At 48.4% G+C, this 14800-nt stretch overlaps 1 protein-coding gene across 1 annotated transcript in view; it reads right to left on the bottom strand.

The window, feature by feature from the left end:
* The window catches only part of LOC140157738 (uncharacterized), a 46949-nt gene extending 32149 nt beyond the window's left edge, over positions 1-14800 (bottom strand). The window contains exons 1-3 of the mRNA XM_072180985.1: positions 14785-14800; positions 14222-14374; positions 12995-13578 (exon numbers count right to left, since the gene is read on the bottom strand). Of these exons, the coding sequence (XP_072037086.1) occupies positions 12995-13578; positions 14222-14374; positions 14785-14800 (753 nt within the window). The remainder of the gene's footprint in view (positions 1-12994; positions 13579-14221; positions 14375-14784) is intronic.

Here is a 14800-nt window from a genome sequence, read left to right as displayed (position 1 = left end):
CCGATCCAGTTTGGTTACGCGTAACCAAACTGGCTGTGTAGGACACTATAATGTTCACGAACAGTACATAACACATGAGCCCTCGGAGAGCTCTTTTGATGTTCATTCATGTATATAATGCGCGACCTTCATCATGAGAAATTGGGAATGGACAGCAAAAGGTCATTGAAATTGTTTATTTGCATAATAAATACAATATTGATATGTCGCGCTCAAATTCTAAGCTCGTATGGTAACATTGATCTAAAATATTTTTTTATTTTTTAGTCCAAATATTTCTCATCAAGTTGTAATATCACAATTTACTATAAATATATAATAAAGAAGCGGCCTGATTTTATCCATATGTGTAAAAACCATTAAATTCTGTGCATTGAGAGTGTTGACAGTACATTCTCTCAAAGCTGGCAATATTCATTTCATGACATCACTGTAGTTTTTATGTCAAATCTGTCTCGTTTGAAGGAACTCACCGCTTGCAGTTGGTTTTTGCGGAATATCAATTTTAAACGACTTATTTTCTTAAAAAAAAGGAGTCATTTTCATTATCCTCATAATATTAGCTTGCCAATGATATGATGTTGTCCGAGCAATATATATGCCCTTTAATTTAAAATGAAAATGTAATATCTTTACTTTAATTTTCATTGGGTTAAATTTTATACTTCCCTTATTGTTTTTGATAATATGGTTATAATAATAATAATAATAATAATAATAATAATAATAATAATAATAATAATAATAATAATAACTAGAGCGGTTCTCGGCTTTCGCGGTTCTCCTTACCCTTATAGGCCTATCCCACTCTAATACCCTACCACCATACCCACCCAGAGATGCCACTGAGTAGGCCTACTTGCAAAACAAACTGAAAATCGTGAGGGTCTACGGTATCTTCCTTCAAAATACAGAGTATCCCAGAATTATATACACCGGGAAAGTTAAAATTTTTAGGTATAAAGAGCATTTCTATTGGTGGTATTGTTCTAAATTCTCAAATTTACATATATTTAGCTGTCTTAGGAATGTTATATTTTAGAAATTTGACGTTTAATATAAGTTACAGGATATTGCGTAAAAATGTTGAATTCCAAGTTTTGATGAAACTACCTATTTTGAATTAACGGGAAACAAGTTTATTTAACTAATTAGATGAAAAAAATAAATTCTTTTTTAGGCCTATGATATATAAAATAAATAATTTTTAATATGTTATTGACTGCTAGCTTTATATATTATAATTATAAACCCTCGGTGGTCTTGAAGCAATGTCATTGCATGGTTTTGAAGTTATCTTGGGCCTATAATTTTAACAGCCCTCCTTCTGGTCCTAGCAGTCAATATTCGTTATTCCCGGAAAAACTTGATAAGAGTTAAAATACTTGTAGTATAAAGTTTTCTTTTTTTCTTTGTCAATACAAAGTTTCTGTGTGGCCTTTTTTTTGTTACTAAATTTCATTTTATTTTACAAATTCGGCTGTAGGCCTACAAAAGAAAACATCGAATATTAAAATAATTGTTCTTATGCACATGTATACGCAGATGTAAATACAAAATCAAAGGTGAGAAACCATACTACTTTGTTTCTTAATAAATGTACATCAGGCAACTATGATAGCCAATAAATGTACATCAGGCAACTATGATAGCCAAAAGGCCTCAAATCGAGCAAAGAAAGGTACTACTTTTTTATGTATATTTCAAAGGGATGCTTAATTAGTGGTGTGCGCCCTTAAGGTCACATTATCATGGTCATGTATTTCTTTATTTTTGTTTCAAGTGTATTATCATGATACACATTTGTTCATATTCTTCATTATTGCACTTTCACTTGAGTACGGTATAACTTTATTTACAAATGTATCATATTCATTTCACGTTATATGATTTTTTCATTGTTTTACCTAATTTTAAGTAATTCTTTATTGGGGTGCATGCTCTTATATAGGCCTATTTTGTTTGTTTGTTTGTTTGTTTTCATCATCAATTATCTCATCATTCATGATAGATGCATGGTTGTGTTAAATATTGCTTTATTTTTTGTTCTAAGTGTATAATTATTCAGACACATTTTCAAATTTTATACAGGCCTAATATGACTTATCATTCTTGACAAGATAGCACATGCTGTATAGATGTGAGTTATGTACGTGATCCACCAGTGGAGCTCCTGCGCCCCTCCGCAGAACTTCCGGTAGTGGATGTTCTGCGCTCGGGGGCGCAGAGAATCCACTGTCGGAGTTGCTGCGCTCGGAAGCAAAAGAATAGATTTTCTTATTATAATACTGGTGGATCATTTCTGCGCTCGAGCGCAGAGAATCCTCTGTCGGAGTTGATGCGCCCGCGGGCGCAGTCCCTTATATGTAACGGTGGATCATTGCTGCGCTCGGGCGCAGAACTTCCACTGTCGGAGTTGCTGCGCTCGGAAGCAAAATAATAGATTTTCTTATTATAATACTGGTGGATCATTTCTGCGCCGAGCGAGAGAATCCACTGTCGGAGTTGATGCGCCGGCGCAGTCCCTTATATGTAACGGTGGATCATTGCTGCGCTGGCGCAGAACATCCACTGTCGGAGTTGCTGCGCCGGAAGCAAAATAATAGATTTTCTTATTATAATACTGGTGGATCATTTCTCGCGCCGTGCATTATTTATTAATATAGGCCTAATAAGAAAATGTATTATATTGCTTCCGGCGCAGTTACTCCAACAGTGGATGTTCTGCGCCTCGAGCGCAGCAATGATCCACCGTTACATATGGGACTGCGCCCGGCGATCAACTCCGACAGTGGATGTTCTGCGCCCGAGCGCAGAAATGATCCACCGTTATTATAATAAGAAAATGTATTATTTTGCTTCCGAGCGCAGTTACTCCAACAGTGATGTTCTGCGCCAGCGCAGCAATGATCCACCGTTATTATAATAAGAAAATCTATTATTTTGCTTCCGGGCGCAGTTACTCCAACAGTGGATGTTCTGCGCCCGAGCGCAGCAATGATCCACCGTTACATATAAGGGACTGCGCCTGTGCGCATACACTGCGCACCCTCTACTTACCTCCCACGACCTGATCTATGCACAAAACGAAGTTTGGGACCACAAGAAACCCCTGTACCACAGAAAAGGTTTTGGCACCCCGAAGAACGGGGATGACAACGCCCAGGTGTTGGTGTCGCCCAACACTAACGAGATATCGCCTCACCAATTCGCTTTCTTTACGACCAACAAGGACGTGTTTGAAAAGGCTCCAATTTCTGTTGAGAAATTTCGTAAGCAGCGTGAGGCTCATCCCGAGTAACGGTTACGCTAAGTATCAGTAATCACTTCGGTGATATTTTCTGTAACTTTAGCAAGATTTTTTTTCCATTTGTGATGTTTTTCTTGCTAGTTTCTCGTAGTCTCTGTGGCCGAAGTGAGACCGCCCAAGTAAAATATTCATAGGTTTTCACTCGGCTCCCCCCTGGTAATTCCACTGGGAGGGCGCCGGGATTTTTTCTTGGCGATCTCCCCTTCTGTCCCGCTACTTTGGCTTTCGTAATCGGTGTTTTGATTCATTTTTCCCTCGCACATGTGGTAAGCTTAAAATTCGCGGTTTTTTCGCTTAATAGTGCGGGGGCCTATGTCAAAACTGTTCCCATGCGCACCTCTCAATAGTAGGGGATCTCGTGTTCACTTTTTTGGATCCCGTGCGCTTTTTCATGTTTTGGGTTCTCTGGCGGTAGAGGAGGGGTTCTCCCCTTGGGGAGTCTGTGGCCCCTTACAGGTTGACACTCTTGCTTATCCCCCTCCTCTTACGCCGGGGTCCCTCCTCCGAGACGAGAGGGAGTTTACATGTTTTCTTACCCTTTCTCCATTACAGGTAGTTATCAAAATGTCTAAAGAGAGTACTCCCTCCAAGGCGTTGGGGACCAGAAGCAAACCTCGGCAGTGTGTTGCGTGCAAGGCATTCCTTGGGAAAGACGATGCGCATGAGGCATGCCTGCTTTGTAGGTCGTGCTCACCGGACCAACCGTGCACCATTGACCGTGACTGGTCCAAGGAGGCCTGGGCTAGGTCCCTGGCCCATAAGGGGAAACTACAGAAGTCTCACCAACGTAAGGTGGAGGGGCTTAGGGACAGGAACCGCAAACGCCGTTCTTCTTCGCAGGAGTCGCCTGGCTCTGAAGAAAGTGTCCCTAGCCCCGCCAGCCAGGGAGTTTGTCCTCCGTCCCCTGGGTCCTCTAGCTCCAGGAGACCAGGTATGAGAGAGTCAATCTCTCTATCTGTCCCTCGGTCGGGCAGCCCCCAAGCCTTTTTGGCTCCGCCCGCCCTTATGCTAGGAGGCTAGTACCCTCACGGCGGCTCCCCGAGCGCTTCGGGCGTCCGGGTCGAGTGCCGTGGTGGGTATGCGGCCCCGCATCCTCTGAGCAATGGGCTGGCTCGCGCCCGAGCGGCCACTCTCGACGGCACCAGTTGCGGTCGGGTTGAGTGCCCCGGCGAGGCGCTGCTCAGGCGTCCTCCCCTGTGCGGTCGACCTCAATGGTTCCACGGCTCGACCGTCGGAAGGCCTCCCGTCCGTCCAGGACGGTAGAGCGACCCCCGGAGGCAGCCATGGTACACCGGTCAACCACTCGATCCCTTACGCCGCCCCTGGCCAGAGCGTGTTTCGGATCCCTCCTCTGCCCTAGCTGCTCCCTCGATGGTTGAGCATCCGAGATCCCAGAGCAGTCAATGCTCGGCATCTCAGGCTGAGGCACTGTCAACGCTCATCTCATCACTTTCGGAGCCGTCGGCGTTAGACCGCATGAACCAACTCATTGGTTTGTTAGGCAAAGATCCCGGTCAGGTGCCCTCGGCGTAACCCGACCAGTGGGTCCAGGTTTGCCTTCAACAGGTCCGGATCCGCAGTCCGATGCGATTAGCATAGAGGCTAGCTATGATGAGCTTTCAGATGGCTCTCAGAGTCAGACGGAGGTAGAGTCTTTTTCGGATTTTTCGACTTCCCCAGGGCTGACAGAGGGGCTCTGATATCCCTGTTGGGGTTCATCGCGACACCGTCAGTCATTCAGCGCCCGTCTCGGTCTCCCTCGGAGCTTCCCAACAACCCTCTTCGGTCGGTATACCCTTGCAGAGCCAAGCACTTTGGCCAGACACGTTCACCGTGGGCCGACCAACAGGGTCGACCCTACTCTCTCTCGCTTGGTCCCAGGCCCCTCGTCGCTTCCTCCGCCAGTGAGTATGACCCAGTCCTTCCTTCCGTCAGGCTCACAGGCTCAGATTCCACACCTTCCCCGAGCTTAGCTGGCTCGACGTTCGCTGCAGAAACTCAAGGTTTCTCCTTACATTCGACCGCAGAGCGGTCGGGCCGCCTCGGTCCAGAGCGTGGCCCCAATCAGGAGCGATCTCGGTGGGGAGGGGTTCCTCACCCCGACCCGGCTCCACCTGGATGGTACCAGTGGAGTTATGATCAGTGTCGAGGCTGGGGGGACCCTTATTCATTCCCAGCACCGACTCAAGGCTCCGAGGAGCACCAGTTGTGGGAGAGGCTCCTTACTCCTAAGGTCTCGGCTCCCTTTTTCGCTTCCGCCCTATCGGACGCTAAGATGCGACTGGAGTTCGAGACGCCTCCGCAACTGGCTTCCGACTTAGGATATGCGGCAAAGCCAGCTAAGCCCCCCAAGTCAATGCCCTTCATCCCCTTATCACGTGACATCAAGGCACTCACCACGGCCGTACAGGATACGGGTGAGGTAGACCGCCTCCCGTGGCTGGCACGGGCGTTCCCCCACGTTACAGAGGATGTGGCGTTCTTAGAAACCCCCCTCTGTCCGGAGGCGGCCTATCGCCAGATGGAGCGGGATAAGGGGACCAAGTGTCGCCTGAGAGCTCCCTCCCTCAGGAGTTGAGGGAGCCCCCAGGCAGGCTGGACCAAAGGCGCCCCACAAGGTGCCTCCCTGGGATAAAGCCCGGGATGAGGAGCTACGGTCCCTGGAGTCTCTCGCCAGAGACGGGCTCCGCATTTCCAATGTCCAACAGCTCGTCAGCGCTCATCTAGCACGGAGCTTGCTGGACAAGGAAAGGTCCTTGTCTCCTGTGGCGACACTGAGGGCGGTACATGTGCTGGCTGACCTCAATCATCTCTCAGCGGAGCATTTCGCTCGGATTTCAACTCGGTCTGTCCTGGCGCGCCGAGCCTTGGTCGCCCAGGCGCCAACTTCTCGGACAAAAGAGAGTTGAGGTCTGCTCCGTTTGGTACTGATCTATTCGGCGGGGCCTTTCCCAGGCTGGTCGAAGATGAACGTACCAGACGGAAGGCGGCTAAGGAGGCCAGCCACCCATGCCCCCTCTGGCCCCGTGCGAGGTGCAAGAGGCGGCAGGCGGAATCACAACCGCAATCGCAGTCGCAAGGGAGGGCGAGGCAAGAGTGACGGTGCCGGTCGTGACGACCCGTCCGCCTATGGCGGACGCGGTCGGGACGCCGGTTCTGACTCCTTCCGGGACCCGACCGCCCGCCTCCCAGTGGGTGGTCGCCTCCTGGCATTTGCCAGGGCTTGGCGGGGTGACCTCAGACCGATGGGTCCTAGAGACAGTGTCTCTAGGCTACCAGATCGAGTTCACCTCCCGCCTCCTCGGTTCCGGGGTTCGAGTCACCCCGTCACCGCTGGATCCCTTACAGAGGGAGGCCTTGGTGGGGAGATCGGCTCTCCTAACAAAGAGCCATCACACCTCTCCCCAGGGCCTTCCAGTACAGGCCATTACTCCACGTTCTTCCTTACCACAAAGAAATCCGGGAGTGGCGCCCAATCCTCAACTTGAAGCCCCTGAATGCCTACATCAAGGCCCCACGCTTCCGGATGGAGACGCTGCGGGCGGTGTTATCTGTCCTTCAGCCAGGCTGGTGGGGAGTCACCCTAGATCTGAAAGATGCATACCTCCACGTACTCAATCTGCGAGTCAGACCAGAAATGGCTTCGCTTCGTGTTCGACGGTACCGCCTTTCAGTTCCGGGTCCTCCCATTTGGCCTCTCCACGGCCCCCCGGACATTTACTCGACTGGTCAAGTCGGTGGCAGAGTTTCTCCGGAGGAAGGGGATCACGATCTTCGTCTACCTAGCCGACTGGTTGTTGGTAGCCCCCTCTCCGAAGTGTCTGCGCCAGGATGTTCAGGGGGTGTGCAGGCTGGTCGAGTCCCTGGGGTTTATCATAAACCACCAGAAGTCTTTTCTCTCCCCATCTCAGTCGCCTCAGTTCCTAGGGGCGACTATAGACTTCGCCAGGGGCCGGGTTTCTCCTATAGACTCGAGGATCGCCGACGCCCGGCCCTGCGCTCTGCAGATCAGGCAGGCAGCATCGGTCCAGGCTCGGTCGTGGCTTCGCCTTTCTAGGGCTGATGGCCAGCCTCATAGATCTGGTTCCGGGCTGCCGGGTACGAACGTGGAAGATACAGTTGTACTTCCTCGGACGGTATCGAGCGTGGCGCCCTTCTTTGAGCCTCAGGATTCCGGGTCCTCGGCATCTCCTCCCCTGCCTCTCCTGGTGGATAGGTCAGCCGAGTGTTCAGGCGCCCATTCCCGAAACCCCGTCCTTCCCACGCCCTTACCACGGATGCATCCAAGTCAGGGTGGGGAGCCCACTTTGAGGGCGTCAGGCTCTCCGGGCGTTGGTCGAGGACTCAAGCTCGGAGACACATCAATCTCCTCGAGCTGTGGGCCATTTTCCTCGCCCTCCGCCAGTTGGGTCTCCACGGATTCACGGCCTGTTCATCCTGGTCAGATGCGACAGCATGACAGTTGTGTCCTACATCAACAGGGAGGGGGGCACCAGAAGTCCCAGCCTTTGCAAGGAGACGGTGTCCCTCCTCCTGTGGTGTCTACGGAGGGATATTTCCCTCGGTGCGGAGCATCTGGCCGGGGTAGACAACACCCTGGCCGATTCACTGTCCCGAGGAGGGCTTCAGTCATCCACGCGCCTGGCCCAGAGGGGAGCGTCAGTAGAGTGGCATCTTCATCCAGCAGTCTGCCGTTCCATCTTCCAGAGGTTAGATCGCCCGCATGTCGACCTGTTCGCGCCTCATCGGAACCACCAACTTCCGACCTCCGTCTCCTGGGGCCAAGACCCCCAGGCGATAGGCAGAGACGCCATGCGGGAGAGCTGGGAGGCGATTCGGCCACGCCTTCCCTCCCATTGCTCTGATCCCTCGGGTGCTGGAGAAGGTAGCCCGCTCTCCAGGCTGTATTCTCCTTCTAGTCGCTCCTCTCTGGCCCAAGCAGTGGTGGTTCCCCCGCCTCCTGGACCTCCTAGTGGGGGAGCCAGTCAGCCTTCCTCGCCGTGGGGATCTTCTGTCCGTTCACACGCCAGCAGGTTCAGATGGGAGTGATCAACAACCTCCATCTGACTGTTTGGCGTATTTCCGCCAGTCCTACCAGGCGGCGGGACTTTCTGAGTCGGCTGCACGCTGCAAAGGCAAGGCGACAGTCGACTCGACAGACTTACGATTCGCGACTTCGCCGGTTCTACAGGTGGTGTGCTGGTCGAGAAATCGACCCCCATTTTGCCCCTGTAGGCGAAGTCGCGGACTTCCTTACAGAAGTTTTCCACGGCGGCTGTATGCCTCGGACCGCCCAAGCGTACAGGACGGCCATAGCAGCGGTCCATCATGGCTTTGGGGAGGCATGACTGTCTCCTCTAGTCCAGCCCTCTCCGCCCTCACTAAGGGCATGTTCTCGGAGAGCCCCCCAGTCCCTTCCCTGGTTCCGGAGTGGGACCTCCCGCTGGTGTTGCGATATCTAGCAAATCCTTCGAGCCCATGGAGGACCTCTCGCTGCAGGACCTGACACTAAAGACAGTGTTCTTAGTGGCAGTGGCCTGCGGTCGGCGCTGTTCTGATATTCATGCTCTGTCGATCGACGAGCACCATCTACGCTTTACCAACCGGGGTGTCTCCATCCTGCCTAGGACCGGTTTCTTGGCCAAGAACCAGACCATGTCATTTACTCCTTCCCCGGTGTTCCTCCCTGATCTGGTCCTGGTCGCAGGACAGGCGGAGAAACCGTCATGTCCCGTTAGGGCCCTTAGATCGCACTTCAAAGCGTGCCGAGAAGATCAGGGGGACATCAGGCAGCTTTTCATCGGATCGAGGACGTTAGGTGAGTCTTGGGTTGGGTGGTTTTTTGTTGTGGTTGAGCGGAGTTTGCACTGTGTGCCCTCCTTACCTCTCACGACTTTCTTCCGCCTCCTTGCTCTCAGTGGTATTCTGTGCATAGATCAGGTCGTGGGAGGTAAGTAGAGGGTGCGCAGTGTATTCCCCTCTCAGAAGTGAGAGGGACATACACAAGCGCATGATACTTACCTCCCACGTCCTGAGCCCTTCCCGCGTTTTATGCGTTCCACCCCTCAAGAAAGTCATACGTTCTCACACGTGAGGGTCGCAAGAAACGTGTGTTGGTGAGGGCGATATCTCGTTAGTGTTGGGCGACACCAACACCTGGGCGTTGTCATCCCCGTTCTTCCGGGGTGCCAAAACCTTTTCTGTGGTACAGGGGTTTCTTGTGGTCCCAAACTTCGTTTTGTGCATAGATCAGGTCGTGGGAGGTAAGTATCGTGCGCTTGTGTATGTCCCTCTCACTTCTGAGAGGGGAATCAACTCCGACAGTGGATGTTCTGCGCCCCCGAGCGCAAAACATCCACTACCGGAAGTTTTGCGGAGGGGCGCAGGAGCTCCACTGGTGGATGACGTACATACATGTGTATAGGCTGTATATTTAGATATCATCTGCTGTATGCTGTTTATTTATTTGGGCCTAAATTATTTCTTTACTTCAAGATGGTCAATCCTCAACTTGAAGCCCCTGAATGCCTACATCAAGGCCCCACGTTTCCGGATGGAGACGCTGCGGGCGGTGTTATCTGTCCTTCAGCCAGGCTGGTGGGGAGTCACCCTAGATCTGAAAGATGCATACCTCCACGTACCAATCTGCGAGTCAGACCAGAAATGGCTTCGCTTCGTGTTCGACGGTACCGCCTTTCAGTTCCGGGTCCTCCCATTTGGCCTCTCCACGGCCCCCTGGACATTTACTCGACTGGTCAAGTCGGTGGCAGAGTTTCTCCGGAGGAAGGGGATCACGATCTTCGTCTACCTAGCCGACTGGTTGTTGGTAGCCCCCTCTCCGAAGTGTCTGCGCCAGGATGTTCAGGGGGTGTGCAGGCTGGTCGAGTCCCTGGGGTTTATCATAAACCACCAGAAGTCTTTTCTCTCCCCATCTCAGTCGCCTCAGTTCCTAGGGGCGACTATAGACTTCGCCAGGGGCCGGGTTTCTCCTATAGACTCGAGGATCGCCGACGTTCGGCTCTGCGCTCTGCAGATCAGGCAGGCAGCATCGGTCCAGGCTCGGTCGTGGCTTCGCCTTCTAGGGCTGATGGCCAGCCTCATAGATCTGGTTCCAGGCTGCCGGCTACGCACGAGGAAGATACAGTTGTACTTCCTCTAGTCCAGCCCTCTCCGCCCTCATTAAGGGCATGTTCTCGGAGAGGCCCCCAGTCCGTTCCCTGGTTCCGGAGTGGGACCTCCCGTTGGTGTTATGACGATATCTGGCCGAATCCTTCGAGCCCATGGAGGACCTCTCGCTGCAGGACCTGACACTAAAGGCAGTGTTCTTAGTGGCAGTGGCCTGCGGTCGGCGCTGTTCTGATATTCATGCTCTGTCGATCGACGAGCACCATCTACGCTTTACCAACCGGGGTGTCTCCATCCTGCCTAGGACCGGTTTCTTGGCCAAGAACCAGACCATGTCATTTACTCCTTCCCGGTGTTCCTCCCCTGATCTGGTCCTGGTCGCAGGACAGGCGGAGAAACCGTCATGTCCCGTTAGGGCCCTTAGATCGCACTTAAAAGCGTGCCGAGAAGATCAGGGGGACATCAGGCAGCTTTTCATCGGATCGAGGACGTTAGGTGAGTCTTGGGTTGGGTGGTTTTTTGTTGTGGTTGAGCGGAGTTTGCACTGTGTGCCCTCCTTACCTCTCACGACTTTCTTCCACCTCCTTGCTCTCAGTGGTATTCTGTGCATAGATCAGGTCGTGGGAGGTAAGTAGAGGTGCGCAGTGTATTCCCTCTCAGAAGTGAGAGGGACATACACAAGCGCATGATACTTACCTCCCACGACCTGAGCCCTTCCAGCGTTTTATCGTTCCACCCTCAAGAAAGTCATACGTTCTCACACGTGAGGGTCGCAAGAAACGTGTGTTGGTGAGGGCGATATCTCGTTAGTGTTGGGCGACACCAACACCTGGGCGTTATCATCCCGTTCTTCCGGGGTGCCAAAACCTTTTCTGTGGTACAGGGGTTTCTTGTGGTCCCAAACTTCGTTTTGTGCATAGATCAGGTCGTGGGAGGTAAGTATCGTGCGCTTGTGTATGTCCCTCTCACTTCTGAGAGGGAATCAACTCCGACAGTGGATGTTCTGCCTTGAGCGCCAAAACATCCACTACCGAAGTTTTATGGAGGGGCGCAGGAGCTCCACTGGTGGATGACGTACATACATGTGTATAGGCTGTATATTTAGATATCATCTGCTGTATGCTGTTTATTTATTTGGGCCTAAATTATTTCTTTACTTTTGTTTTAAGTGAACATGTATATCATGATAGCGCATTCTATGTTTTTATATCAACCGTGTTGTCTTTTTAAAGACAGTTCTTGTTTCACCGCTGATCGCTTAACACAATGTCAACATATTTGCTTTGTTATGTAACTATAGTTTGGTTCGCTCAGGTCAGTATAGGGTTGCCAATTAAACCCGCGATTTAATAGACCAATATAGGTCGACTTTGAAGATTTTCTACGCGACAATATCCTGTCCTATAATCACCAATAATATAATTATTGATGGCTAAGAAAAAAGGGCTACTTTCCGATATTGGCTAAAGCGAATTCTGGTAGTTTCTTATCCCATAGGAACCAATGGTAAATAATAAAAAAATATTGGGCGACTTTTCACTTATTTAACCAACCATTTGGGCTGGAATTTTTGGCAACCCTGGCATGTGATGCTCACATACCAATTTCCGGTTACACGATGTTTTGTCATGTAAAACCAGTTTATTAATTGCAAATTTTAAACACTAAATAAAAGTACAAAATGCGAAGCCTGGTACTATTTAATATTATTGCAATGTAAAACCAGAAAAATTAGACCTTGACACACGCAATTTTCCTTAAAGTAAATTTATTATTATAGAATATAAATATCAATGTTAAATAATCTCTCCCAATAAACAACCCAATAGCCTAAACCCCTTTGAATAATTGGTTGTTAAAGCCGCGTTTTCCCAACCCAATAACGATGCGTAAATAGCAAATCGTTCATGAACTGATCTTGCTATAGGCTAAAGCGCGGCATGCAGGTAATGCACCAACTAGAGAGAGATATCGGCAACTATAGAACAATAGTCCAAGGTGCCAAAGTGTTGCTTGAATATGCTTCTATAGGTGTATTTGGTCTATAATAATGTACGTTGTGCTCATTAAAAGCCAGTTTGCCGAACCTCGAAATTCTCATTAATTAGATACCCGTTCAAGTTCAAAATAAACTGGTGTCTAGCTTTAATGACAGTTAACACACCAGGAAAATTTCAGATCATGAATCTACCGAATTACACGTGCAGCTTGCGAACAACATGGTACCTAGCCGTATCCCTTTGTATTGCGCTTTGGGCTTATACAATAATAATAATAAACACATCTTTTTTAAAGCGCTCTATGCGGCAGCCTCAGAGCACTGAACAGCACACCAAAATTCTCAAAATACAGTTTAACACAATATACTTTGATAACAGATGGTGCATGATATCAAGTAAAGTTGACAGTCCATGATTATATACCATTCAAGAGGAGAATTAGCATTATGACATGAGAACTGATTGAAGAAATATAGAGAAATCATCATTAAACACAGCTTGGGGAAAGGGCCACATTACACAATTGAGTTACTGTTGTTGTTGTTGTTGTTGTTCTTACCTGTTTCAAGGCAGTTGAAACCATGTGGAAGACTTGCTTTTCTCCACGGGCTACATCTTTCATATATACCAGTGATCCTTCTTCCAGCTCCTTACAGTGGAGGTAGTGTAGTTTCTTAGTCACGTTGACCATCCACTTGTTTGTCTCCTGGTTGTAGATGAATTTTTGACCATAATCCTCTGCATCCTCATCTGCCATGCATAGATTCTCGTTCTTTTTGGTACCTTTCTCAGGTTTCTTGAATGTCAACACCTTCTTCGGATCCTTCTCCCACCTCAGGCGACCAGCATCAAACAGGAATCTTTGCTCCTTACTGTTAGTCTGCTTTCCCAGAACACATTCCTTTCCATCATGATTGACCGTGACGGCCATGCCCTTGTGTGTTATCATTATCCATGTGCCTTTTGAATCGAGTTCAATGTCCTCACATTTTGCATCTTTGATGGAGTAGCCATATATTATACGTTCATCATCTGTATTTCTGATGTTAACTAGACAATCACAACCCTGTTGACTCTTGGTGATCTCATCGCTGTAACGGTCAGGTATTCTGATGCGAGATGCCACGTTGTTTGTTTGGACAGCTGCATGGGAGAAAAGAATGGCATCATATATGACATCATATATGAAACAAACACATAGCATACATAAACATAGTAAAAAGGAGATAAACATATATTGCATATCACAGAAAAAGTGATTCAATCACATGGTCGCCATATTTAGTGATGATGCCATTGGTTGTTCAATATTGTAGGACACCTCTGCTTTTCTTTTAAACTTAAGGCACATAAGGCAGGGCCTATTGATATGATCTGCTATCTTACGCAATATATTTACACAAAAGAAATTGTTACTGAAAACAAGCCAAGTTTGATATAAAATATGATTGGGCCATTGGACAAGATATGAGTTTTAAAATATTTGACGAGACGTTTATAGCAGTCGAATCCAATATTTTAAACCTCATAGCGAGACCAATAGGACTGTTATATATCAAAAATGTGAAAAATATCACATTTTAATAATTTGTCATAAAATTTGTATTATATCGTGAATTTCAAAAATAAAAATTATTTGATATCTGAAAGACATTCTTCGTATTCAGAATGCAATTTGATATGTCTGATGTGCTCTAATGTCCCACAAAAATACTGTCGAAACGCTCATTCCAGATCCCTTAACCTGTACTTTCATATTTTCATGCTACTCATATACCAAGCTTACCATCATCTGGGGGACTTTCAACGGCAGTGTTCTGATCCCCTGAGATGTTTGCAGAAGTTGACGGTCTGTCAGTGACATCATTGTTTGCGGTATCTTCTGTAGCAGCTGTCGTAGATATATTGGATGAATCTTGAGGTGCTGAAGCACTTGCCACTGAAAATGTAATATTTATTTCATTTATTATAGGTTAGACCAAACAGCTACTCTATCCAAATCCCTAAGCATGGGACATTTTTCTGTTTGTTTTCTGTTTGTCGATACTGCTATAAGCACTATGCAAGATTTTTATTTAAAAAAAAGTTCCTGATTGTGCTTAAAAAAGTGCTTAATTTAATATGAATTTGTGGGATGCTAAGGAAACACATGATGGTTAGAGGGGAGCATGACCTAGTGGTTCCAAGTTTGCACTCAAATATTGAGGCAGATAAAACTGACACACAAGAGAAATGGCATGGGTTCTATAAAGGAGAAGGCTTCAAGTAAGAGGTGTTTATGCCCCATGTGCATGAAGGCTTTCTATCCATTTTAAGCTGAAATATCACGGTAAAGTGAAACTTCCCCACTGGTTATTTTGGCCAT

This window comes from Amphiura filiformis, chromosome 7 (genome assembly GCF_039555335.1).
Source record: "Amphiura filiformis chromosome 7, Afil_fr2py, whole genome shotgun sequence".
Lineage (NCBI taxonomy): Eukaryota > Metazoa > Echinodermata > Ophiuroidea > Amphilepidida > Amphiuridae > Amphiura > Amphiura filiformis.
The sequence above is the reverse complement of the archived record's forward strand: the minus strand, read 5'-3'. Positions and strand labels throughout refer to the sequence as shown.